General features: G+C 44.7%; 2 protein-coding genes across 3 annotated transcripts; both read right to left on the reverse strand.

Moving 5' to 3' along the window:
• Positions 1-4323: 4323 nt before the first annotated feature.
• pgm1 (phosphoglucomutase 1) lies at positions 4324-16531 on the reverse strand. Of its 2 annotated transcripts, none has more exons than XM_066692416.1 (11): positions 16195-16531; positions 10846-11008; positions 9664-9810; positions 9391-9516; positions 8998-9188; positions 8376-8530; positions 7254-7369; positions 6960-7095; positions 5999-6182; positions 5178-5312; positions 4324-4592 (listed from the first exon to the last, which is right to left on the reverse strand). In XM_066692416.1, exons 1-11 carry the CDS (start codon positions 16438-16440, stop codon positions 4503-4505), a joined length of 1689 nt encoding a protein of 562 aa, XP_066548513.1. In that variant the 5' UTR covers positions 16441-16531; the 3' UTR covers positions 4324-4502. The 2 variants fall into 2 exon arrangements, with proteins under 2 accessions (XP_066548513.1, XP_066548512.1); XM_066692415.1 differs by lacking the exon at positions 16195-16531 and adding an exon at positions 12181-12479.
• Positions 16532-17854: 1323 nt separating this feature from the next.
• Positions 17855-27579, reverse strand: efcab7 (EF-hand calcium binding domain 7). Its single transcript, XM_066692414.1, has 13 exons — positions 27153-27579; positions 26571-26782; positions 26114-26200; positions 25634-25829; positions 24410-24531; positions 21760-21901; positions 21526-21635; positions 21195-21352; positions 20973-21106; positions 20699-20847; positions 20364-20573; positions 19532-19639; positions 17855-18860 (listed from the first exon to the last, which is right to left on the reverse strand). The coding sequence occupies exons 1-13, from the start codon at positions 27253-27255 to the stop codon at positions 18786-18788; spliced, it is 1806 nt and encodes a 601-aa protein (XP_066548511.1). The 5' UTR covers positions 27256-27579; the 3' UTR covers positions 17855-18785.
• Between the last annotated feature and the right edge of the window lie 95 nt (positions 27580-27674).

Raw genomic sequence — 27674 nt, forward strand, 5'->3', positions numbered from 1 at the left:
CCGTGGTTCGTGACAGGGTCCACGTGGATCTATTTATCCAGTGAAATATGAAAGACAGAAGGGCAGGGTTTGTGTGAGCCTCTGCCTGGAGAAACAGGATCTGTCTGCGTTTAATAACACGCCATTTTTGACCGACAATCTCGATTTCACGAATAGTGAAATTAAATCGCTCGTATGATCATCTTGTGAAGAAAATTAAGGATACGATCAACTCCATCGCCAACAGGAATCGGGGGAAATGATCAAAAATGGCAGACGGGATATGTGGCGCTGTTTATTTTGCTTGGATTAACAGGTTAGCGATGCTAGTTTTATTCAATCGTATTATTTTCTTCTCTGTTTAAGCTGAGCCATATGAGAGCTGCACGTGGCACCGCAGAACAGCGTCATGGCTGAAAGAAACGCTATAATGAATGCTTTACAGCTACACAACTCTCCGGCTGACGGCTATCAAAGTGTACAGCTTGTTACCATCAATGACGCTTTCGCAGACTCATGTTTGGGAAATTAAAACTGTGCTGGATTCAAATGTAAGGGCAGTGTAACTCAAATGAAAGACGACGGCCTTCCAGCGGAGTTTCGAGAACAAAAACAACAGAAGATGTCTGATATTTTGCATCAGTAACACTGTGAAGTCAATTGTAATTTATTCTGCAGGGGGAAAAAACCCAAATAGCCACTAAGTTTATTTTCTTAGCGATTACCTCTAAGGTCAGTAAATGAGAATACGTTTCACCTTGTTCCAGTCATCCTTTGCTGGGCAGAAATAACTACAGTGTTTGTTTTAGTTCTTCTGAAGTTAAAGAATTTTTATTTATGTTTAGACCAAATTTCATTCTTGCATGTTAGCAATGTAAGATATTATTTCAATTCACTGCCATCCAATACTCTGACATTTTCTACAAAGCAGGCAGAACACAAAGGTTTTTCGGAGCTTTCTATCCCAGATTTACATCTAAAGCACACCCTTGCTAGATCATAAGCAGAAGCATTGGCCTGTCTCCTCCATCTAGGATTGCATTTCACTCATTTAGGGAAACCACAGCTGGAGGAAAAACATCAAGTAATCTAAAACTATAAAAATGCGGCAAACAAGCAGTTTACTTTGTGTGGTCACACCCACAAAAGCCTTGCCTATAAATTAAAAGCAATAAGGGCATGCTCTGAGGTCAGAAAACAAAAGATTTGTGTATGGAAGCTCTCGAACGGCTTTGTGTATGAGCCAAGGGTACACAAGTGGTTGTTAAGCTGGTATAAATAAAGTCAACAATAACGTACCTTTTATCCGGCACCGAGAGCTTCTAACGTGAGATCATATGGCGATCATTGTCTGTCAGGCACTCTAGGAACAACCCAGGTTCCCCGACTCTCGAGTGCTTTTTTGTTTCGTCGCACAACAGAGCTGCTTTGACATGTAAATGTGACTCTGCTGAGGAAATCAGTTCAGAGAGAGGACACGTAGCTAATGCAAAGGGTTGGCTTGTTTACTATACACCAATGAATGCATGAATGAATTAATACATGTATGAATTAAATAGTCTTCTCCCTGCAACTCTGCCTTCCTCCCCCATCTTTTCTTCAGGTGGGAGACAACATACCCTCGCTAAAATACACAATTCAGAACGAACCCACTGCAGCCCAACTCCGATTCGGTTTGAAGTCAGCATAGTATGAGCAGAGGAGTGAAGGTATCATAGCACATGTGTTCATTTTCACGAGAGTATGTAAATTAGTATAAGTATATGCATATATTATTAGTCTGCATGTGAAAGCTCTGCGTCTCAAAACGGACGAATAAGACGGAGGAGGAGTCGATCTCCACGGCACGTTCCAACGTTCCCCACTTCCTCTGACATGTAATGTGTAAAAGCGATTTGCCTAATATCAAAGCGCGAGAGACGAGGTGGTGACGCGGCGCCCCATCGAGCCCTTCGTGCTCCTTCTAGCGATCTGAAGCACGCGGGGAATGTGGCGCTTAGGGGGGATAGACCGCCCTCTCTCTGCGCTGAGCTCGTCCTCACAGTGAGTCTCTCTGTCATTATCTCCAATTAGAGCCAAGACATGCATGTTTTCATTTGGGAGAGAGAGAGAGAGAGATGGCGTGTGTGCAGGGCATGCGCTTGCTTCACGTTCATGTTGTCGTCAATATTGGACGACAAACACTCGCTTTATTGACCTATTGTATTGACCTTGACTGTCCAGAAGATGCAGTTTTCCTTTCTTCTTTTAAACTGTATAGAAGAAGTTATGGTTGGATTGTATCAAGAATGAACACCAAGCAGAATACCGAGGAGAAGCTAAAAGAAACAAACCGACAGGATAGTTGTCCCTCGCAGATCTGCAACCGTTTGTATTTGTGTATCGTATTTAAGCAAGAAGGGTGCTTAATCTCTTTTGGTGGTGGTGTTGTTTTATAAGCAGGACTTGATTTAAGCTTCAGAGATAGTGCTTTGGCATCTCATTAACTGCATTTCCTTTACAGTAATTAGTTGTGAGTTCAATCTTTGCTTACGGAGAGACTCATGTCAGCAGAGACACATTTATTATCTCACCAAATATGGACGTCGGTTTTAGTGGGGGTTTTAGGTCGAGTCTGTGTCACGGCTCTTTGAAAACGCCTCGCCTTGTTACTTGGCACAAACCGTGTTGTACACCGGACTCTCCCAAACGCACCATCCAAGAAGTTGTAAAAATAAAGACTTACTGCCAGCAACGCAAAAAAAAACAACAACTTGATTTTAAACCTGATAGTTCTTGACTTGTGCAGCTAGCGAGCGAGCTTTACGGCGATTACTTGACGTAATGACAGCCAATCAAAATAAAACCTGCAAACCATTACGGCCGGAACATAGGAATGCATTATGTGTCCCAGCATTTCGGGAGCGGGAAGTCAGACAACGCGGATCCTACGCCTTCGCAGAGCGGGAAATCAAACGCCGGTGCTGTTCTTCATCTCTGCGCAGAGAGGAGCGGTTTTAAAATGTCCCGCTGCCAAATCTGTCGGAGTAACCGCTTCTGCCACCACACTCCATGAGACAAAAGGGGATCTATGCATCGGGTCTCGCTAGAAGCTGGACATTCAACGTGTTTGAGCAGCACCAGAAACTGAGATCTTTATGCTCTGGCACACCTTGCTTTCCAGGCTTCCCGCTATTAACTAAATTGGGCAATTCAGGCGCTGGAAAGGATGTGAAACAAGTGATGTCAATCTAACGAGTGGAAAAATAAAGCAACGTTTTAGAGAGCTCCTGAGAGAGCCTTCATATAAGAACATAAGAAAGTTTACTAATGAGAGGAGCCCATTCGGCCCATCATGCTCGTTTGGTGTCCATTAATAACTCAGTGATCAAGGATCCTATCCAGTCTGTTTCTGAATGTTCCCAAATTGTCTCTTCAGCCACATCGCTGGGGAGTTTGTTCAGATTGGGCCGCCTCTCTGTGTGAAGAAGTGTCTCCTGTTTTCTGTCTTGAATGCCTTGAAGCCCAATTTCCATTTGTGTCCCCGGGTCCGTGTGTGCGTCTCTGCTGATCTGGAAAAGCTGGAAAATGTGTGTGTGTGTGTATGTGAGTGTGTATATATATATAGATTTATTTATCCGTTTCATCTTTAACTTGGAAAGCCCGATTCATTTCTCATCAACAAGGATTACGGATCACAGACGCATCACTCATGGTCGAACCCGGCAGGACAGTTCCATTAGCGATTGGAAACATTTCCTGAAACGCCACTGCGCCCGACTGACCAGTCCAGCCATGAGAGAAGATTTATTTAGGAGAGAAGCATCTTCTAGGATAATTTCGTAAGGAAATGGAGCCGAGTGTCTTTCTGGACTGAGCCTGTAAAACGACTCTGGATTTTCTCATCTCTTTGGCTTGTTTATTGTAAAAAGATAGGATAGCATGGAGTCTTTTTTTTTTTTTTTTTTTTTGGCATGGTCGATTTCATTTAAAAGACTCTCGTTTCGGTCTCTGCTGGAAGGAGTTGTCGAGGGACCCTCCCAGACCGTCTACAGAGAGGATTAGGGTTCAGACCTCGAGATGGCGTCATCGAACGAGCCTTTTTCCGACTCGCGGAAGACGAGAAACTAAAGATTGACCTCATTATAGCAAATCCAAACCGACGCACAGATATTGTGCAAACGTGTGGCTGAGATTGCGAACGGCGTGTGAAGTGTGTTGGATTGCAGGTTAATGAAGGTGGGTCAATAAAATTAATAAAATAAAGTCATTCATGGGGTCTCTTTTAGGATTTTAGAAGTGAAAGTATGAAAAGAACAGGAAACTAAAAGAGAAAGGAAATGATACAATAAAACACAAACGTCATCCTTTTGAACAGCTTTATTAGTTTTGTGATTTTTTTAAATATATATATATATTTTAAGTGTACATTTTGTCACGAAACCTAAAACACTCTGAAGGAAGACTAGACTTGAAGTTGGGGGTGTTGTTTACGCTCTAGCGCTCTCTCGCTCTGCTGGAACCGGCGTGCCGCTGCTCGGGGCTCATGTGATGACCGTGGGGCCCGTCCGGCCGGTCCGCTCGTGGAGCTGGGAGATTTTGAGCGCGATGGTGACAAGGGGGGCGAGCATGACCTGGGAGAGACGGGCATCTCTGTCAGGGTGTCCAGCGAATTCTCAAACATTACTTTTGTAGCCTTATTCGTCTGTCTCTGTCTCTCTCTCAGTGTGTCCCTATCTGTGTCTTGGTGTCTCTCTCGGCATCTCTCAGTCTTTCTGTCTCTATTTCTCTCCTCTCTCTCTCTCTCCCTCCCTCCCTCCCTCTCTCCACTGTCTCAATCTGTGTCTCTCTCCGCGTCTCTCTCTCTCTCTGCGTCTGTCTCCATCTTTCTGTCTTTGCGTCTCTCTCTCTCTCTCTCTCTCTCTCTCTCTCCCTCTCCCCCTCTCTCGCTCGCTCTGATAGTCTTGCAGCCAACATTTCACTTCAGATGAGGATTCACTGCTTTACAGACAATCTATAAACATCCTGGTGTATTTTTGGCTGCCGAAGTGGTTAGACTGTCCGTCGGGAATCTCCGTCCAGACCAGACAATAAGTCACAGCCCTGCCCCGTCCCTGGACAGTCTGGACTCGGCGCCGATAAGACACAAAGTCAAGAAAGCCCGGTACGAGTTTCTCAGAGCGTCACCCCTCTGTGTACAGTGCTGCACGGGGGCTCACCTGGGGGTCCTGGTAGATCTTCTGGGGGTCCTTCTCGTAGCTGTCGATGTAGAGCCTCACGGTGGCCCCAGCGCTGCCCGTCCCGCTGAGACGGAAGATGATGCGAGAGCCGTCAGAGAAGATGAGGCGGAGACCCTGACGGAAACACAGACGGTTGGACAGTGTGTCACCCAGTGGATTGAGTTCTAGAACCTCTGCTTTCAGAACCGAGACACATGTTCCAGACCAAAAACAACGCCTGGGTGTCTCTGTTTATTTTAAAAGCATCTCTCTCTTTTCTTCTCTCTATCTACCCTTTGAGTATCGTCTGGGTAGTCTGTGCGCCACATTCCTCAGAACCCTATCTCTCTGGCAGATAAGAGCGGCTTCCCTGTCCCTCTCCCTCTCCCTTTCTCCGGCGGTGGTGATCCCAGCAAGTTGGAGAATTCAGTTTCCCTTCCTCGCTGGAGACTCCAGGTCCCCAAGGGTGAGGGGCATACAGTTTACTAAATCTCTTCAGTGCTGATGTTGTCAGATTGTTATCATCACTTCAGTATGATGTTTCCTTTAGGATTTCCTGTTCAAGCACTTCCACTACTATAACGTGTGCCGATAAACTCCTGTCACAGACCACTTATGGCATTGTGATGTAATCTGCACTCAGCCGAGACATTAAAAAATATCACGTTTTGTTTGTCTGTTGTGGTTCTTGACGTGAATTAATTTATTTTTCATGATTTCCCCTCTCCACACACCCTTTCACCTTTACATTTCCATCCGTCCGTTTTTCAATTCTCATTTTTTGTAGGTCAGACAGAACAGCCGCAACTCTTTGGTCTCACCTGGTTCCGAGAGATGCTCCCATCCACCGGGTCGCTGTACTCGAAGTTGTCCGCTCGCTCCACGGTGTAGGTCTTGTCCCCCGCGGAAAACTTCTGTCCGATGAAGGCCCTGTCCAGCATCGTGGCCTCCAGGTCCTTGATCATCTTACTGGCTCCATCCGCATCCACCTCCTCGTAGTCGTACCTGTCGGAGGCAGGACAAGCTCAGCTCAGACTCGCTTTTCCATACTTCCCAAAAGACTAAAAATCAATAAAGGGGTGTCGCCATCTGAGTTCTGGACATATTATCAGTATTATGTCCATACTATCTCTTTTTCTTATTGGTTTGGTTGAGATTTCTGTCATTTGCTTTAACTTGAATACAAAATTTAAGCAACAGCCTTTTCTTGGCTTTAATTCGCAATTCTCTGCAGCGTCGATACTCATAAAAATCTAGACCAATCAACAACAGCTATATTTGTTACATCATAGTTGTCTGATATTTGTAACCACTCTATATCACCCACAATTTCTCCATTGTGATGTCACTGCATTTCCCCAAACCCCCACCAGAGGGCGCGGAAGTTACAAACGAGCTACAAACATAATTACTAGCAGGTGATACGGATCTGACCGAACGGATCTCAGGAAATTCCTTTACATGCTAAATGCACGCCTAATAGGTTCTGCCATGCACATACAGACAGTGCTATTTTTCATTTCGTACACCGATACAGGACACCCAGGCCGAGAATACACAGAGAAAAAACGACTACCGGATTAGGTTTTTTAACCGTCCGACGAGAAGGGAATCTGGTACTTATTAACACACAGTTTGTTCTGTTCGAGACCATAACGCTATCTTTCAGCAAATCGTTTAATCCGGAACCGAGCGATTTGGGCTTCGACTACAGGGACATGACGGAAGCGTGACTGATGTAAAAGCTGTTGCAAAAGCTGCCGTCTGAGGCGCCGCTCTGACCTGGTGAAGAAGTTCCTCCCGTACTTCTGCCAGTGCTCCTTAAGGATGTCCTCCACACTCTGCTTGCGCGCCGCGATGATGGACAGCCAGGCCAGCACCGCCCACAGCCCGTCCTTCTCGCGGATGTGGTCGGAGCCTGTGGGGAACACGCACACGCGGTGACCGGGGGGGGTTGACGGGACCGGGAGGGTACGAGCACAAGAACGGAGCCCGTTTAGCAAGAGCAAGAAGGTGCTGTTCAGGCTGGCTGCTGATGCGGCAGGAAGGAACGCAAGCCCCCAATGTGCGACTCACCGGTGCCGAAACTCTCCTCTCCACAGAGAGACAGTTTGTTCGCGTCCATCAAATTCCCGAAGAACTTCCAGCCCGTGGGAGTCTCGAACAGAGTGATTTTGGTAGCTTTCGCAACACTGAAATGGGAACGGGAAAAAAAAATTAAAAATTAAAAGAAAATACATTAAAAGCCTCATGCATGATTCACCAGCCAAATGCCGGTTCGCCTACCCTGTACAAATCCACTAAATAGCTCAACGCCACACAGCTGGAGTTTAGACCCAGTCCCCTCGAGACACAGTCAAGTTTCTGTATTTCCCGAGCCTCCAGGCCAAATCCGCCGACTCCCAGCAGATAAACATACACTCAGACCTGCGCCAGAGCCCAAACCACCGCCGTCCGACTGCCTCACGCCTCCAACCAAACGTCAGAGACCTCCTTTCTCTCATCTGCTGTACCTTCCTGGGAAGAGCGGCCGTCAAACCACATCTGTGCCGTCTGGCCGGTGCGTGTGGCGAGGCGTGTCTGGCTGTGGCCCAGTCTATCATTAGACGTGCTGGCAGGGAGAGCGGGTACAGAAGGAAGTGCGATCGGATTTCAAGTGGCAGAGAAATGTGCGGCCTGAACAAACACAGGGCCAGCTACTCAGGTGGGGATTTGAATCAAGAAAGGGTCTAATTTTCTTGCCGATATAAAATGATAGATTTCATTTATTTAAGTGGACATCAAACAAGAGGAGCTTTTCCAGATCAGCAGGGACACACGCACCCGGGGACACAAATGGAAATTGGGCTTCAAGGCATTCAAGACAGAAAACAGGAGACACTTCTTCACACAGAGAGGCGTCACAATCTGAACAAACTCCCCAGCGATGTGGCTGAAGAGACAATGTGGGAACATTCAAAAACAGACTGGATAGGATCCTTGGATCCTTGGAGCACGATAGGGCGAATGGCCACTCTCTTATATTCTTCTTATCTGCCCAAAAGCAGTTTTGCTCTCATTAATGTAGTCCTGGTGTGGCCCTGCAATTCCCAGCAACAACCTTATGAAATCATCTAAGAGGAGGATAATAGACTTAAGAAGGAATCCTGCCAAATAAAACGGAACAGGATGCTTTTCTCTCTGATCCGGTGGACGTACTTGTCCAGGGCCCCGCTGGTCGGCATGCTGCGAGCGAAGCCCCGCACGCCCGTGTGCTGGAAGTAGGGGATGCTGAAGATGTTGGCGGCGATGACGGCCACCGAGTCCGAGGGGTTCACGAAGAAGCCGTGCTTTCCCAGAACCATGTTCCGATCCTGCAGAACAGAGGAGAGGAGAGAGAGAGGCGGGGCGAGATTAAGACAAGACAACGGCGAATCGTTTAAAGATTAATAACAAGGCTCCGTTTCGTTCCTCGAGGTTTCCTTCTCTGTACATAACTCTCGGACCATTGTAGGAGTAAGGGTCAACTGGCCTACGGTTTTGCAACCAATATGGACCAATATGGAAGTCAGGACAGTTCTGGAGAATGATGGCAAGAAACAGCAGATTGCGATTTTTTATTTACTTGTTAAAGGAATATTTAATATTTAAAGGAGCTGTCAAAGTTGTAAAGAGATCCTTTCAGCACTTTAAAGGCTAAAGCACAGGTCTCAAGTACAGCTCTGCCAGATGGTTTCAGGAGGAGATATACGATGCTATCCCAGCCCTTGACACCTCCGTATACACAGGCCCACTTCGCTTGGCCACCGGGGGAATGAAAGCTAACAGCCCAGACACTTACTCCGTCACCATCGAAAGCAGCGCCGAAGTCATACTCCCCCCCCTTCATGGTGTCCACCAGGTCGGCCGCGTAGGTCAGGTTGGGGTCGGGGTGGTGGCCACCGAAGTCCTCCAGGGGGACACAGTTGACCGCGGAGTTGGCCGGAGAGCCCAGCTCCTCACAGAGGATCTTCTTGACGTACGGTCCCACCACTGAATCAGATGGGAGGCGTGGGGGTTAACACAGGACACGCAAATCGTAAAGGCACAGGACACAACAGAAGAGTGCGACGTTCTAGAGCAGCTCGTGATTCAGAGCTCCGGTTGGAACGAAGCCCAGAAGACCAAGCGGCACTCGAGCAGCAGAGCCCAGAACCCCCCGGCCTCGACGACTAACCCGGGGGACCCCACGTACCTCCGTGCATGGAGTCTATCCGGATCTTCAGCTGATTCTGTCCGGACAGCAGCTCTTTCAGGGCCGCGAAGTCGAAGATGTTCCTCAGCATGTTGGCGTAGGACTCCACAGAGTCGACGATCTCAACTGCAAAACAGAGAGAAGGGACAGCAAGTTGGTTAATATTTTTTATGCCAGGTATATTTCTATGCTTTCCCCCCGAAAACAGATCCCCTGCAACACAAAGGATACCTGGAGTAAATGCAGAACGAGAGGCAAAGGTCCCCGTCTTACCTGTAAATGGTTTGAACTTGTTTTCTAGGTCGAACTGCTGCTTGCCTATGGTGGTCAGGTCTACGTTTAGCTCAGGGCAGATGGCGTACTCTTCAATCGTCTTACTGATCTGGAAGATTTTGTCGGTGATGGCTTCTGGAGCGGGACCTGTAAGGTGTGGCACAGACTGTCATCTCTCTCCCACACAGAAGCCAAAATACACATTCTTAACTCCTTTTTCAATTTTTCAAAATCATCACATACCATAAAAACTACCACCTCACAATAGCCAACGATTTTAGTCATTATTACACACACTCACTCACTTCTTCTTCTACAACACATAAGTAAGATAGGGGGCTGAAAAACTCTTGCTCAGAGATACCAATCATCACATAGAGTCTTATTTAAATATAGATCTGGAAATCGGACTGATCAAGCACGGTGAAGAGTTTCCAGCAGGGTGTGCCAGCTTCCGCGGCACTATTCCCCTCGGGTTCAGCAGGGTTCGGGGTCTGACAGATCAGCTGGAAACACTGAAGACAACACCACATCTGTACAATGCAGGCGTTTATGGAGCAGTGAGGAATATAAAGCCACAAACGTTTGGGCTCCTGGGTTGACAGATTGTGTCGCTTCTCAGAGAACAACGGGCGATGGACTCTGGGTAAGAAACCCACAATGCTTTTGTGGAAATCTCTATGGAAGGAAGACACCCCTCAGTCTTCTAAATAAATCCTCCAAGAAATCTGAGACTCTCCAACAATATCTACCGGCTGAGAAAGGACACACTAGCCCTTGGCCACCTTCTCTTCCCTTCTCAGAGGAACGGACGCTGAGCCTTTAGAAAGGGAGCCACCCAACTCAAACTCTCACACATATATGGTGGGGGGGGTGTATTGTTATTTCTAGCGTAAAGGTCACGGGACACTAGTGCTCTTGGACACTCTGCCTTGGCATGACTGATTACTTTACTTCCGTGGTGCTTGAGCAGTCTGAGGTAAGGGAGGACTTTAAGATCTCAAAATGCCAGATATATAGATCCCCTGTATGACATGATAATCAAATCTAAGTTCATCCGATAGGCCTACATGTTGAATCTTGCGTTATTCCGACTTGTTTTCATGTGAGCAATCAGCTGCAATTACAGGAGGAAGTGACATCATAGCAACGTCTGTACAAAAGTGAAAGACCTGCGCTCACCTCCGCTGGAAATGTTGAACTTAATACCAAAGTCTCCATTGGGTCCACCTGGGTTGTGGCTGGCTGTCAGAATGATGCCTCCAATGGCTTTGATCTTCCTAATTATACAGGACACCGCCGGGGTGGAGAGGATCCCGTTCTGTCCGATGACCAGACGGCCAATCTGCAACGAGACGCGGGGAACAGGTTAGCTCAGGAAGAAGGGAGCACAGGTTCTTCCTTGGTTGGCACCAGAACTCGGAACGACAGCAGCATGTTTTCGGTGACCAAAGAAAATGAAGAGGATTCATATTAAATTGTTAAATGAATATAAAAGTACAAGGACAATATTTTATAATCCTGCAATGCTTTCTACATCCAATGAGCCAAAGAAAAGGGGTCTATTGTTTATTATTTATAAACTATACATAAACTCAACACAAAAGTGGAAGTCTACAAACTGACTGCAATCCCTCGCGATTAATTACGCATCTGATAATTTTAAAGTATTCCCAGAAACTAAAGTAACACAATCCCAGTTGTGTTTATGCTACTAAAAGCATGTTGGTTGCCACTGAACGTGCCTGTCCTCCCACAAAATGATTAGCACCTCCGCTGGCATCGGCTCTGGTATTTCCTCACTATGCCGGGGAGATCACAGCAGACTAATTGTTTACTATGGAGATTGCTCAATGCAACATTTCATTCTTTCCTATTGTTCCCGTTTCTCTCGAACTTTGACACCGTAAACAGCGCTGTCACAGACTATGATATTAAACCTTCCATTTTTTTTTTATGTTATATTAAAAGAGATTGTTCGTGTATCTTACATTTAGGTTTAAATCCATTACAGTTACGGGTATTCCCGCTAAACCTTCAATCCACATTTTGGCGAGTATGCTTGCATCCAAAATTATGAAATTTCACTAAAAGCCTAAAATAAATCACCATAATCTCTTTCTTCACAGACTAAGGTTTCAGCAATCTTGATTCATAATTTCCACTTCACATGAAAACCCTGTCATGCACAAATAAACATCTTTTCAGGTGTTTTTCCAAAAGTTCACACTTATTTTGCAAAACCGTGAATGAATTCACCTTTGCGGTTTTGGTAGCCGTTACATTTGTGTTCTCATATTCACATACATGTAAGAAGTTACTCAATGTAATATTCTTTGCTCAACAATGTTAAAAGTATAACAAATCAGAGTATTTTGAATAAAGCTGCCCTATATACAAGAACAATTGAGATGGTCATGCTAAAAATACACACGAAACTCAGGCATGCATTCAAATCACGAATCGAAACAAACACACACACACACACACACACACACACACACACACAATACTGACCCCGTTGGCAGCTGCCATCTGGGTTATAATTTCTATAGCGGCTTTATTGAAATAACGGCCATCCCCTCCCACGACCACAGTTGATCCCTGCCGGTCTCTCAGATCAATGGAAAAAAATATGCTCTGCACAAAATTCTGCAGGTAGTTTTTCTTGGTCTCGAAAATGTACGTCTTCTTCCGCAGTCCGCTGGTTCCTGGCTTCTGGTCGGAGTACGGGACGGTTGGCAAAGTCAGGAGCTGCAAAGGGCTATCATCCATCGTCAAAGCACCATGGAAAAGGGAAACTTTTAATTGAATCTCTGCTCGGAGAAGGTGGAATAGATGAAGACTAATGGCCGATCCAGTATTCAAAGTTCAAGCGAAGTAGTTAAGTGCCCAAAAATAACTCCCTGGACCCCCTCTCGGAGGCAGAGCGTGTAACTGAAGACGCTTCCTCACACTTGTCCTGGGGGATCACTGTCAGAGCTGCGGACTGCCGCACATCATTCACAAAAGAGGCGCTTTTATTTCACACACAAAAAAAACTGCGTGTGGAGGGAGGAATAAAGAAAAGATCAAAAAACAAACAAAGTCAAGCTGCCGGTGTGTCGGAAGTCCTTCTCCACTCTCTCAGTCTGCAGAAAGGGGAGCAGGGGGTGTGGACTGCCCCTGTCAACAGCCTCGACTCCACAGCCCGCTGGCCGGGCCAAGGGAGACACCCAGCTCCCTGATTTATGATGGAGGTCCTGTGCCATCCGAGGTATTTGAGGCGTCAGAGGGGTAAAGCCTCACTGCACGATCCAGGACTGAGCCGAGACCGACAGCCTGGCTGCGGCTTCATGGGTTCGGAGGGTCGATTTCTCGCCTTCCGCAAAAGCACGAATGACGGACTGGAGACGAAGCTGGAATCTAGGACTAGAACATCGGGAGCGACGCACCCGGAGAAAGATCTGATATTAAGGAGAGTCCCATGAAATGACTCATGCTTTTGGAAACTTTGCTTCGTTAGCTGTGCTGAATGACTGGAAGACCGGTTCTTCAACAGGTCTCACAGTGGTCAAGCTTTAAAGACTGCTGCTGTGAAATGATCAAAATCTTCCGCTTCAAGTGTGGTACATTCCAAACAACAAAAATTATATTCTAAAAACACAAATAATACATTTACCTTCAATATTAGTTTAGAATACACAATTAAACTAACCTTTAAGACAATTATCAAAAACCAAATGCCTTTGCCGTTCCAAATCAAGGCTAAAGGGAACGCAAACATTTGAACTAAATACGAGTGAGCATTTTGAGTGTGAAAACGACTGAAGGCACGGACAAGCCTTCCCTCTAGAGGCAGGACTGGGCAACGTTACACAGCTGCACATTGTGTTCTCCAACCTCAGGGAAATGTTCATTAATGACATCACTGTGAAACAAGTCTGGCCCTCGGTGGCTGCAGTGCATCGGAGATCTAAACTACTCTGTCTCAAGGAACTGAGGGACCTGAACCTTTTCAACCTGGAACAGAGGAGACCACGTGGGGACTTGATCCAAGTCTTCAAAATCATGAAAGGCATCAATCACATCAAACCAGAGGAGCTTTTCCAGATCAGCAGGGACACACGCACCCGGGGACACAAATGGAAATTGGGCTTCAAGGCATTCGAGACAGAAAACAGGAGACACTTCTTCACACAGAGAGGCGTCACAATCTGAACAAACTCCCCAGCGATGTGGCTGAAGAGACAATTTGGGAACATTCAAAAACAGACTGGATAGGATCCTTGGATCACTTAGTTATTAATGGACACCAAACGAGCACGATGGGGTGAATGGCCTCCTCTCGACTGGACACTTTCTTATGTTCTTCTTATATGAAAGCTCTCTCAAGAATCGTTGCTTTATTTTTCCACTCGTTAGATTGACATCACTTGTTTCACATCCTTTCCAGCGCCTGAATTGCCCAATTTAGTTAATAGCAGGAAGCCTGGAAAGCAAGGTGTGCCAGAGCATAAATATCTCAGTTTCTGGTGCTGCTCAAACGCCTTGAATGTCCATCTTCTAGCGAGACCCGATGCATGGAACCCCTTTTGTCTCGTGGAGTGTGGTGGCAGAAGGGTTTACTCGGACAGATTTGGCAGCGGGACATTTTAAAACCGTTCCTCTCTGTGCAGAGATGAAGAACAGCTTCTTATGTTCATAACATGCCTACCATCACTCTGGATTTTAGCAGCTTGTGGGTAACGGAGACCTACAGGACCAGGCTCCCCTGCACTGAGTTTTTGGTATTCCTGTCCTTTAGTCCGATCACTAACTGCCAAACACAAAAGCTGTGGCACAAACATATGCACCATACCTGGACCTGGGTCTGATTGTTGGAATGAATCATTACTTTGGCTAAAACTTGTCAATTACTGTGAGCAACCTGCCATTGCATTGCTAGCAATATCTTTTTATTTTTTTATTTTTGTAGCAACTCAAGAGTTTTTCAATGGCTAAAACTGTAGATTTCCCAGCCTTTCCACTTCACCTTCAGCGACTCAATTGAAAGTGGAGACAAGGTTTTATCATTGTGCACAATCACACATTTTCCTACCTAAAACAGCCCAACCCAAGAGTTAGGTGTCAGGAAAGAGTGAAGCAATTCTGCAGGTAAAAAAAACATCAAACTTTGTTTTTCATCAGCTCTGTGAAATAAGATGTCAGGAAGCAACTCACACAGTTCATACACCCATCCAGCACCAATTCTGGGCACTAAACATCTGCACATGTGGGAGCATTGCTTTACACATCTGCCAGGATCAGTGAGGGAACTGATACAGCGCTCGGTAAACCCACATCTTTCAGGAAGTCCTCTGCTAGGTATGTTATAGCAAGAGGACATATTTCTAAATGCCTCCTTGCAAGAATTCAGCCTAGTAAAGTCAAGACAACACCACACTCAGTCCAAGGTAAGAAAGAAATCCATTCTACCTCTAAAGGCCAGCCCTCTCTGCACGTTAAAGCCTTTATAAGTACACAACAGTGTCTTTGTGCTCTCTGCTCAGTACTCCCCTGGCTGCAGTGAAAGGGACCCGTTTTGCTTGACTACAGGGACCCCGGCCAGCGCATTTCAGCCTTCAATCCCTTTGACCTTCACACTGCAGTATGGCAGACAGCAGACACACCCCCTTCCCTCCGTCATCCGGTCAACGAGATCCGGCTGCAATGGGGGCGAGACGGATTGTGTGCAAACTGTACCTGCGCCAGCCTGGATGCACTAGCAAACAGGGCTGAACAATCAGCACGACGGGGAAGCATTATTTAAATGTCAGTTCCGGTGATATTTTTGCTCTTGACACGTCTGACATGATTAATTCACTAGCACAATCTGCAGAAATGAAGCAATGCATGCAGGAGGAGGAGGAGGAGGAAGAAAGCAAACCACAAATACGCGCCCTGGAGCAGACAGGCGCTGTTTATTATATTGCAAACCCTGCTTAATTGTGCAAGGACGTGCAGTTTGGGGCAGAGGTAATGAAAGTGAAATGTCAAAGGTGCAGAGGCATCCCCTTTCTCCCGTTACTGTGAAAGATCACACAGGTCACTTGGCAAGACCATCCGTCCAGTAGCTCTTTCAACACCTCTCCCTCTCCCTCTCTCTCACTCACACACTAATGTCACAATGCAATTTCTACACATACGACATTTGTAGAACATGTCTGTGCATCATAAAGACAGCTGCCTCTTTACGTGCAACACGATCACGTTTCCATTATTGATGCAACAGATACTACTGACATCCTCGGACGGATTCGTGCAAGCAGTCACGTCATCAGACACACACCCTGTCTGGATCATTTACGCACCAAATCTCACAGGTGTCCTTTTTTGGACCAACTCAATTTGAGCGTTTGAAGAAGAAGAAGAAGAAGAAGAAGAAGAAGAAGAAATAAAAGTGCATGCATGCAGAGGCAGCCTTCACACGCCAGAGCCCCGCAGACACATATTAACGCAGGTACGCTGGTGCACGCAATCAACACACAAGCAGATCAATAAGCTCCTTACCCCATTGGCTGCAGCAATCCGGATGATCAGCTGAATCGCCTCTTTCATATAAAACCGTCCATCCCCCCCCACTACCAGTACGCCCTCCTGCCTCTCGGCCGGCTCGATGGTGGAGATTATGCTCTGGATGAAATTCTCCGCGTAGTTCGGGTTCTGCTGGAACACGGTGACCCGCTTGCGGAGGCCGCTGGTGCCGGGCTTCTGGTCGCTGTACGGCGTGGTCTTGACACTTGTGATTTTCGTCATTTTGTCCCCGTAAGCCGTGCCCTGCGTGTCCCGCGTCCAGAGAGATGCGATGTGCGACGAGGAACTGCCCCCCACGTCCTCACTCCGCCGCCCCGGCCCCCTCGGCCCGCCACGCCCACCGCCGAGTTAAAGGGACAGGCGGCGCTGGCCTCCTCTTCCGGGTGTTGCAACGCAGGGACAGGAAATGACGTATGGGCAGAGCTCCGCAGATCTGCAGAATCGCAGTGCTCTCATTGGTGGAGCCGCGCAGAGCTGCGGACATCTGCGCTTCATCACCCATGTTGTATAGAGACGGTTTCATAACAAAGCTTTGCCGACTGTATTCATTCGAAGCAGGTTTGATTTTCAAGGATGCCGAATAAGATGTGTGGTTATAAAGACTGTTATAACAATATAGAAGACCCTTTTGGATATTTAATATAAAATGACACGGTTTCCTTTAACCTTCCTTCCCCATCTTTCACTATTAGGTATGCATTTCTTTAAATTAAACAATAGTAAACGTCCTGATAATATATTAAGTATTTACTATAATATTTAATAATATAATAATATAGTATTTACTAATAGTAAACATGTACGTGAAGTATTAGCACGCATGTTACAGGCTTCTGCACAATGCTCTCAGTATGTTCAGTGACTGACCTACAATGTGCATATACACAACATTACAGGGGGAACAATATCAATATATAAAAACAAAATCATTGAGTCAATGCATTGCAGTGACAGGAAAGTCCCGATCCGGGAAGATAGGGCTCTGTAACACACAGCAATGCAACAAAACACTTAAAAGTTTGTATTCCAAATATTCAATTAAGTCCCAAAGCTGCTTTATGTCTTCCCAATAGCAAACACCTTCCTTTATTTAATATTTTAAATACTAATAGAAACATCTGATGTACTTTAAATCTATTTATAAATATATGAAACATGAAACAGAGCAAAGTTATTGTTCTCATAATTGGTTAATAATGAGGTAATTATCCACAAGTGCAACTCTGGCTTCTGAAAACATATGGCTAGTCTACTACACCTGCTTACTCTTACATACATATCTTATTTGTTTTTTTTATCTGGACTGAAAGATATTCAGTACGTGCCAATCAGAGCCAAACATCTCTACCATTTAATGGACACCAATAGATGAAAATCTTTAGCAAATTATTTACAAACTTGTCCCTGCGATGAAAAACAAAGTCGGTCCATTCTGTTTGACTATTTCACCATATTTAGTTTGAACTCTTTCCAACGATCAGCACAGAGTTCAGTGTTAACAGACATTTCGACTCATCTCGAATCACCTGAAATGTCTGAGCTTTAAATGAGGTTTTCATTGAGTGCATTATAGAGATTTAACAAACTGGCTAAAGCAGAACATTAACACAGACAATTTACTTCCACAATATCTATATAAGGTCATAAAATGTTTTATTTTGACTTTAGTTTTCAGGTTATATTCTCGACACTAAATATATATGAATACTCTTTTTGAGTTGGGTTTTGTCGCATAAAGCGTACACATTTCTTCAAACACATATATAATATGAAGCAGAATGCATCTATTTCACACCTGACTGTGTAAAACCAAAATATAAATACGTATAAAACCTTGTTTCATCATTTTTTACTGCAAGTAACAAGTTTCTTCTTTAGCACATGACATTTAGAGGCCGGGTCTACAGTTACAGTACAGAAAGTCAAAGAGCAAAAGTACAGCAGGGGGGATATAAATAGCGGGCCGAAGCCACTTTAGGCACAAATGGCCAAGGTCAAATAAACTCTAGACCTGTCTGTAATGCAGGAGAATGCGTTCGTCTGCCAAGACCCACACAGCTGGGCTCTGTGATTAGAGACTGTCATTGATTACATATTGGTGAGAAATCGTTAACATAATATAAGTTACATGCATATAGAGTTTAATATAAAATACATAACATTCATTTTTCAGAAAGGTTCAAAATTCAGTATTTAGTAAAGCATATGATACCAAAAGCAATCTTGTGGTGCAGTAATATAAAAAATATAAAAAAGCAAAGCATACATGATTATAATAACATAGCTGCATAATTATAATTACAAAAGGATTTATTGCAAAGTAACTGCAACTGATTAAAGATAAAGGCTTAATTGTGCAATGAAACTTGAATATAATACAATAGTTGTGCGTTGGCCCTCTGTTGGGAGTTGGCATTAGGCCAGGTGTGAGGAAATGTGTGGACCACAGAGCAGTGACAATACAATATATGCTGGAGCCCAATGTTTCGGGGGGACCTGGGGGACTCGCAGACGTGCCTGAAGTGTCCTGCATCCCGTCCCTGGAAAGGATCCACTTTCACGAAGGTCTAAGGCAAAATGCTTTCAACACAGCTGTATGTCCACTCCTGCCTTTCGTTAATGGGCATGATGTGCTGACAGACCTGAAACACGAGAAGAAAGAAGGTTTTCCATCGTCTGCCTTTAAAATCATTAGCAGCGAGTCGTCTTCTTTGCTAAGGGGATGGATTTGATTCGAGTCTTCAAAATCATGAAAGGCATCGACCACATCAAACCAGAGGAGCTTTTCCAGATCAGCAGGGACACACGCACCCGGGGACGCAGATGGAAATTGGGCTTCAAGGCATTCAAGACAGAAAACAGGAGACACTTCTTCACACAGAGAGGCGTCACAATCTGAACAAACTCCCCAGCGATGTGGCTGGAGAGACAATGTGGGAACATTCAAAAACAGACTGGATAGGATCCTTGATCACTTAGTTATTAATGGACACCAAACGAGCACGATGGGGTGAATGGCCTCCTCTCGACTGGACACTTTCTTATGTTCTTAAAATGAAGAACGTGATCATTTAGGCTTCGGGTGTCACAGGACGGGTAAACAAGAATGGAAAACAAAAATTAATGACCAGCGCTAGTAAATGTATAATCACACTGTAGAAATGTAGCACTGTACTGAACGTCGGTGGGAAAAGACACTGAACACTAAACCCTCTCGTCCTTCAATCTAAGCTTCAATCGAATCGGTGAGCGGGGGTTTCCAAAACTAGTTGCGTCTCTAACCGAGGAAGAGAAAGCATCACGCGTTGCCTACCATTTTGGTTCTGGGCGGGACCTCGATGGCAAAGGCGATCATGGCCCGGCTGCTCACACAGTTCTTGTTTTGTTCGTTGTTGACATGGATGGTCACTTTGTGGCTGGACTGCAGGGGCACAGAAACGAGAAGGGAAAGGTTCAGGTAGCTGTAGGAGCTGCTCTTTATTATGACCCACATATAGGACTGGCATAAACACGAAAATAACACAAATATTTCTCCATTAGGGACGCTTCCAAAGCAACACCATAATCACAAAACGATGCAACCGATTGTTTTAGAAGACTAATAATGCATACATATATTGATTTATGCTTTCACTAAACTGAAAGAGGTTTCACAATCAATTTCAATTAAATGCGAGACACTTTACAGAAACAAAGCAGACATATTTTGGTTATTCTTAGCTCTCAGGTAGATATCCCATCTAACTGCACTAGGCGAACTAAAGGCTTCAGCTCCGAAATAGACAATACATCAATATTAAATTGCCTTGTCTTCTTCGCACTACATTGTTTTATCTCCATGTGAAGAAGGGATATCTTGTGAAGGAAAATGTAGCGTTTTCTATCCACTGATTCACAAGGGGGCGGATGGAACCAACAGACCGTTGTTAACCGGTGTATAATGCATAGATATCATCCAGGTCACATGGTAATTAAATAGGTGAACTTAAGCAACAAGGTCAATTAACTAATTATGGGTCAATTAAGTGTTAATTGGATAAAACTGATTCTGAATGGATTAGCCAAGGTTGCCTGCCCCTGTAATCTCATATCCTATCAGTATGATGGAGCCGTTTGCTGCCGTGGAAGAATAAAAAAGCCCACACCTTGTTTGCGATGACCGAGGAAACCCGTGCCTCGTTCCTGTAGGTGTAGACCACGACGTTTTCGCTGCCCTTGACCGTCCTGGCCTCTCCCTTGGTGATCACCGACCTGTACATGGCCGAGCTGGTCATCTTACTGGCCGAGTCCAAGCTGATGGCCGCCAGGGCAGGCTGGCACTCCTCTGCGTACACGTCCACTACAAAGGGACAGGCCTGTGGCAGAGAGCGGGACAAATGTTCTCCTGGGTGTGGGTTTGGAAAAACTCAAAACCACGAGAGATGCCAGACAGTATTGAGCCTCTTTGATGGGTCACGCCCTCACGCCACACAATGTGTACCTCGACCAGCTCCAGAGCCCGGCTGTAGCCCATGGACTCCAGGGTGACCCACAGGTCTGTTGGATCTCCTTCCCGGTCGTTGGCTTCCATCAGATTCAGCTCCATGAAGCCCTGTCTGGTCAGCTGGTTCTTCTTGGTGTCGAAGTTTTCTATTCAAACAATAGATCTTTGTTCAGGTAGAGCAAGACAAGATTGAACCATCCATGTCTCCGATACACGCCAATGTTAACCTGTGAAGATGCCCACCGCCTCGAACCCCACGCTTCCCACCCACCTCGGCACACCGCCCACGCCTCCTCGTCGCACTTCTCTCCGCTGGTCCTCTGCTCGAAGAAGTTATACTCCTCCAGGCTGAGGAGGCCGTTCCCGTCCAGGTCGATCACCTCAAAGATGTCGGAGAGGGCCGCCCTGTCCGAGAGAGAGAGAGAGGGAAGACTCTGGATTCCCACGGGATCATCTGGACAGGAAGGGGTTCAGTAAAAGCAAGGAAACCCACCTGAACTCCTTGGTCAGCGCCAGCTCCCCGCTGTCCGTCCGGTACACCAGCTGGGCCTGCTTGCCGACGGGCTTCCTCCCCTTCTTCAGTCGGCAGCCGGTGGTGAAGGGCAGCAGGTAATAGTCTCCAGCACCGAGCTCCCCCGTCCAGCCGAACTTCTGCCATTCAGAAAACACACAATTCAGCGTGACTGGACAGCGTGCACACTGACTGTCACCCGCAGAGAAATGCGGAAACCCACCTGGATATTTGATCACTATCACAATAAAAACACTGAACAAAAAGACCCAACAGCCCGTGTGAAATAAAGAAATTAAAAATGCCGGCCGACCTCTCTGTCTCGCAGCTCCGTAAAAGACACTAAGTTTGAATCGTCTTTCCTCTCATTTCCCGTGACAATGAAGAGAGCCGTGTCCACTGCCATCCAGGGGGACGACTTCCCTAGATTAAAAACACAACAGAAGGGCCACAGGAGACATGAGAGACAGATCCTGTGGGTAATCCCTGGATTTCTCTTTATGAGCAGTTTAAACGCTACCCACACTGTGCCCATGGCGTGCCGTACCTTCTGCTTGGCTGAGGTTCAGGGGTCTGATGGTGAGGAAGACCGTGGAGGTCCGCGGGATGTGAAGCCTGTATTGAAGAGACACAATCTCACCGTCTTCCTCCAGATAGAAGCAGCCCTTGGTCGATGAGTGATGCCAGTCCTAAAGGGCGGGAGATTTCCGTAAACAATAGAAAAATATTGCCAATAAAAAGATGTGAGGATCCAGTGAGGATAAACAAACAAACAGAAACGACAGTTACCATTTTGGAAATATTGCCCAATACATCACACTAGGAACTGAATACAATTTTAAAGACATACTTTAAAAAGACAGTATACAGTATCCCTCTAATAAGTTTCCGTCGGAAAAGTACTGGCACAAACCACAAGATGGAGCTGTAGTAATACAAGACACCAAACAGAAATTTAAGGTTAATATGCAAATATGCATGTACTGATCATTTATAATATAATTCAATAATGTTTATAGTTATTATGTATATAGATTAATATACATTTCATCACCAAACTATATATTATATACATACACACACACACACACACACCAGTTAACACAATGGTTTAATTTAATTGCTCAAGACTAGTTTTGTATTTCCAACTAATTATCACGAATCTATTCAAACAAAGAAACAGCAATTAAAGAATTTTAATCAAATATTCAAAACAGTAGAAACAGATGGAAGATAAACAACTTAATCAACTACCAAGTAAATATAAATGTTTTAACCATAAATATACTAAAATGATTAGATGGTTAAGCTGGTTAAATCACGTCAGGCATATCTAGAGTTGGGAGTTTTAGTTGTCTTTGTCTGCCCTGAAAGCACCCCCCTTTTTTTTTCATGCTTTTCCTATTTCTGAAATGTTTTCACACCGCTCTTTTGATGACCAATACATCTCGAAGTTAAACAAGAACATAAAATAAATGTACTTGCGAAATGACATTTTCTAAAAAAGCTATTTACCCAAAGTATTTATGATAGGTTGTGAAATACATAAAGGATCAAATCATAACACTTCAGTGTTTTGTACACCAAATATCAAATGAAGTAAACTGCCTCAGGCACCGGGCCACTTTAAAGACTTTGAAATACTGTCCCTCAGAGATGGGTCAGACAGATTTTTAATACAGAGCCATGTCACTTTGCCCAATATCTTCTCAGATTTACAACGCCTGGGAGCTACCGGCGCCTTTTCTTAAAAACAAGCAGCACCGATTCGCAGCTCGGAATAATAATTGTAGGCGGTAACGATGTAAAATAACTTCCACAGTAATCTCACAGCACACACTGCGGACGCGAATTCCGGCCCTTTCCAATTTCTGGGCCTGACAGTTATGGCTATTATTTTCTGTTGTAAGAAAACCAGTAGATGTTAAGTCAAAAAGAGAGAAAACAAAGGGAGAAAGATCAATATTAACACTCTATACGTATTGACTTGAAGGAGTAAATTTGCTCTTACTACATGCCTCTCAACCCAAGCGCTACTAGTGCTGAATTAGAAACGAGAAGAAATGTATATTTACTGCACAATCTGCTGGCACCATCAGGCGCATTTTGGACACGTATAAAACACATCACCCAGGATTAAACATGGCTAAAATAAAGACAGGGATTGACTAAATCAGCTCTTGAATTGCTGGGGCAGTATCATAGTCCAGAATACGGATTCTGATTATTATTTAGGTGTTCCGCTAATTAGTTATGCCGGCGTGAATTTAAGATTTTTATGTTTTATGGAAATTCTACAATAGAAAAATTGTCAATGGGATATTTTATAAATGAAGTTAGAAATTACAGTTACATTTTGGTTGTTTAAAGAGTATTGTTTTGTGTAATTCAGCCTGGTTTCATTGTTGGCTCGGGTGGGGGGTTGATAAGGTTTAGGTGACCCACTGATGTAATACAATGATATATAGCCAGCAATGGGAATCCAGAATAGAGATAAGAGCTCAAGAAGCGTAAATAGGTTTCCTGACAGCGTTGCTCAAAACGTGCAGATAATTGGTCGGGCACTAATGATTCACTCAACTGTGGGGAAAATCCATTGCTTTAAAAGGGATGGATAGTATTCTCATGTCATACTAGGATTCAGGAAGTAGAAACCAGACAATACCAGCCCAGTTTGTGGATTTCATTTAGAAAGTGTTACACACATCCTATATTTTGCCATGAAAAGTTGGAGAGTTGTTATAAAAACGACACACAAAAAAATCTATCCTTCCATGTACACTACACTACGTGTGTGTGTACATGTATTCACAACTGAAACTATTTCGTCCAATAATCAGTGATGACCAAACAAAATGCTCATGAAGGGCATCGACCACATCAAACCAGAGGATCTTTTCCAGATCAGCAGGGACACACGCACCCGGGGACACAAATGGAAATTGGCATTCAAGACAGAAAACAGGAGACACTTCTTCACACAGAGAGGCGTCACAATCTGAACAAACTCCCCAGCGATGTGGCTGAAGAGACAATTTGGGATCATTCAAAAACAGACTGGATAGGATCCTTGATCACTTAGTTATTAATGGACACCAGACGAGCACGATGGGGCGAATGGGCCCTCTCATTTGGACACTTTCTCATGTTCTTATTAATTCCTTGGGAAATATCTTTCTCAGCCGGTGATCAATTACCTGAAGGCTTTTGGGCTCCACTAGCTTTCCACTTTTGGAGCCGCTTGCGCCCATCGTGAAGGGAGACGACACAGAGGACCTCCGGCCTCGGGCAGAAGAAGGACGTGAGGAAGATCTGCTTTCTGCAACACGAAACCCGAAACCATAAAAGCAAACATTAACAGCGAACAAAGGCCAGAAATTATATCAAAAGATGCTGCCCAGTAACCGAGCTCACAGTCTTGGATAATTGAGCACAGAGGCTCAAAGTTAGGACTCCTCAGCATGCAGATATGCTTCCCATCTATTGTAATGCATGGCTTTCTCACCATCGTCTCCTTAATTGTACAGAGTAACGATCGATTTCTTTAATTAATACGCTGTTTGTCACAGTCCTACAAGGATATAAAAAGGATACAAGATCGTGCTGACAGAACTGCAGAGATCACATTTGTGGGGTTTTACAAGTAAACTCTCCTCCACAAGTAGACACTTTCTGGCGTGATCTGAATGTCATAGAATTAAAGAGGTAACAAAAAAACAAATCCCATCAGGTAGGATATGAATCAATGCACAAGGACCCGAATGTTACACAATGGCCTTTGAAATCTCAGAATATGACAAATTAGAAGAGAAGGAAGAAAAACAATCAATTACTAAGCCATGTTTGTAATACGTGGGATTGGACACGAGCACATCAATACCGAAACATAAAAATCAATGTGGTGAATAACAGCCATAATGTGGTAATCCAGACACTATCTAAAATCTAATTTGTTTTTTCAACCCTTATTTGCAAGCCCTCCCTCAGATGGATTTGTAATCCTTCTCCGTCCCACGGGGAGACCTCGGGGATCACGCGATCAATAACGCATGCGGACTGACCCACTGCGGCCCGCACACTTCATCATCACACCGCTGTTTGTCTTCATTTCGGCTTTCTCCCTTTCTTTCTTTTTTTATTTAAAGAAAGGGAAAAAAGCCAATCCTATTCTGCAGGCTGATGCTTTAACTCAATTCAGTAAGAGAATGAGAATGGATGCGAGTTAAGAATTTTAGTTTTAGATCTCTTGTGCTACTATACTTTCTTTACCACATTAAAAGCTCTAGCTTATTATTACCACATACTAACAAGTTATTTTTTTCCCCACTATAGGGTCCTAACACTACATACCAAACCCTTTTCACTTACATGCCAATGGTATTGAGGCCAGTGGTGACGAAGGGGTTCAAAGGAAGCCGTACCTTTTCGGGGTGCGCTCTCGGGGTCCGATCTCTGGGGCGTCTCTGGCGGTGGAGTGATGCCGTGGGACAAAGAGCCCTTTGGAGCTCTCTCAGACTCACTGCCAAAATTCTGCCGCTTCAGTTTGGTGTCAGCCTCCAGCTTCTCCAGCGCTGCTCTCCGACACCGCTCAGCAGTGGACACGAACAATCTGCAGAACTGAATGAAATTAAAATGAATAAAACTGTGTGTGTGTTTGTGTTTGTAAAGCCTCTATTCTGATGCACCCCAATTACAAACAATTATCTTTCAGGACAAGTCACATAACTTAATAAACATACATAAGGGAAAAGAGTAAACCAGCAACATATTCAAAACACACAGTAGTTATTGGGTATGGCTTTCATCAGGGCCGGAGAAATTTGTATATAATTCTACACAGTCATGTATTAGTTTATATAAATTCTCTGATAGTCTGTTTAAACTGAAATGGTGTTTATTACCTCATTGTAGTCCAGTTTCCCATCTCTGTTACAATCAGCCAAGGCGAAGATGTCATTCACCTCCTCTGGACTCATCTTCTCACCTTTCTGGTAAAGGAAGTCAAATGAAACACAGTAACACCAGTATAACTCACACTCATAACACAACAACAGTTGGTGGTTGTCCTGCTTATTGTTAAGGCTTATGAAGAATGATCAAACTTGCAGCTGTTTCTGTAAATAAGCACAGGCTGCGTTTTTATATGCATTAATGTACTTGACTATTTATGTAGAAGACAAATCCACAGAGCATACATAAAATCTCCTATATAGTCCAGTTAAAAAAAAATAAAGCAACACCTAGTTTCCAAGGCCCCTTTGCTTAATTAATTTGCCACCTATGCTGAAACTTGGACTGCATTTTGCGTAAATAAAAGTCTGATTTTATCTACATTTTCAAAATGTTATAATCACTCACAGAGGTGAGCACTTTGTGCAGCTCGCTGTGTGTTATGAACCCGTCACCATTGACATCTATCTTCTTGAAGCACTTGAGCAGCTCACTCTGTGCCGTGGGTTTTTCCTTCCTGACTATTTCACAGAAATCATCAAAGTTCATCTGGGTGGTCCTGGGGGTCCAGTACTTGTTCAGAGTCCTCTGAGACGGATCCAACCCTGCCTGCTGCAGCGCTGGGGAGGAAACGGAGGGATTGCAGTTGGTTTTCCTCTGCTCTGTGTTCCTTATTTGTCATTTTTATTTATTAGCATATTTCTTGTTCCCAATGACAGTATGCTCATTTATTTGCTAATCTTAAGCATGCACAAACACACTTTATTCCCAAACGTCTTGCAGCAACAGACTATCAAACAACAAACAGACACAAAATATCCATAATGTATTCCATGGGGGCAGGGTAATTCCTGATTTACTCCAGTTGATCCCATGGGATTAATCAATTGAGTTTGTTCAAAACAAATTAAGGGAGGCAGGTAAACAAAGGCGTGCCACCCCCTATACATCAATTACAGCGATGACAGGTCCCTGACACTGTCTACCTACCCAGACAGAGCTGTTCCCTGGATGCTATGTTGACCAGACTCGATCTAAACACAGAGAGGTAGGCCGCCCTGCAGCTCCTGTAGAAAGTCTCCTCCTCGGACATCCTGAAATAGCAATGGCCGGCTACAGCAACTCACACTGCAGATCTGGGCAGCCACAGGGGACGCGTTTGATGGGCATGCACGCAAATGCAAATAGAAAATAAAATACAACGGATTGCACGTTTCCCACGGAAGATAGACAGTTGCTCCTCGTTTAGAATAAGATCCCATTCATGTGTTTTAATCAAAGTAATGCTGGGAAACGTAATGAGCAAATCAAATCATAACGATCATGCTCTCTATCTGAGCTCCATCAGCGCATACAAGCACAGCCCCGTTGCCATGCACACAACCTCCACCCGGTGCGCTTCCTATGTGGACCGGAAGACAACAACGACGACATCCGGTCCGCACCAATAATTAAAATAATAAGCCTATTCAAAAGTAATATTATATATTATATATATATTATTAATGTGGT

The sequence above is a fragment of the Amia ocellicauda genome, chromosome 19 (assembly GCF_036373705.1).
Source record: "Amia ocellicauda isolate fAmiCal2 chromosome 19, fAmiCal2.hap1, whole genome shotgun sequence".
Classification (NCBI taxonomy): Eukaryota; Metazoa; Chordata; class Actinopteri; order Amiiformes; family Amiidae; genus Amia; species Amia ocellicauda.

What these genes read in the sequence shown, in the direction of transcription:
- efcab7 (XM_066692414.1), bottom strand. Translation starts at nt 27,255, where the DNA reads ATGTCCGAGGAGGAGACTTTCTACAGGAGCTGCAGGGCGGCCTACCTC. An exon ending in CAGGGAACAGCTCTGTCTGG is followed by an intron (nt 26,783 to 27,152) that starts GTAGGTAGACAG and finishes TTTCCTCCCCAG; the next exon opens with CGCTGCAGCAGGCAGGGTTG. An exon ending in CCTCGGTCATCGCAAACAAG is followed by an intron (nt 19,640 to 20,363) that starts GTGTGGGCTTTT and finishes GTGCCCCTGCAG; the next exon opens with TCCAGCCACAAAGTGACCAT.
- pgm1 (XM_066692415.1), bottom strand. Translation starts at nt 12,438, where the DNA reads ATGGATGATAGCCCTTTGCAGCTCCTGACTTTGCCAACCGTCCCGTAC. An exon ending in CAAGTTCAAACCATTTACAG is followed by an intron (nt 9,517 to 9,663) that starts GTAAGACGGGGA and finishes TCTGTTTTGCAG; the next exon opens with TTGAGATCGTCGACTCTGTG. An exon ending in AGATCTACCAGGACCCCCAG is followed by an intron (nt 4,593 to 5,177) that starts GTGAGCCCCCGT and finishes CGTCTCTCCCAG; the next exon opens with GTCATGCTCGCCCCCCTTGT.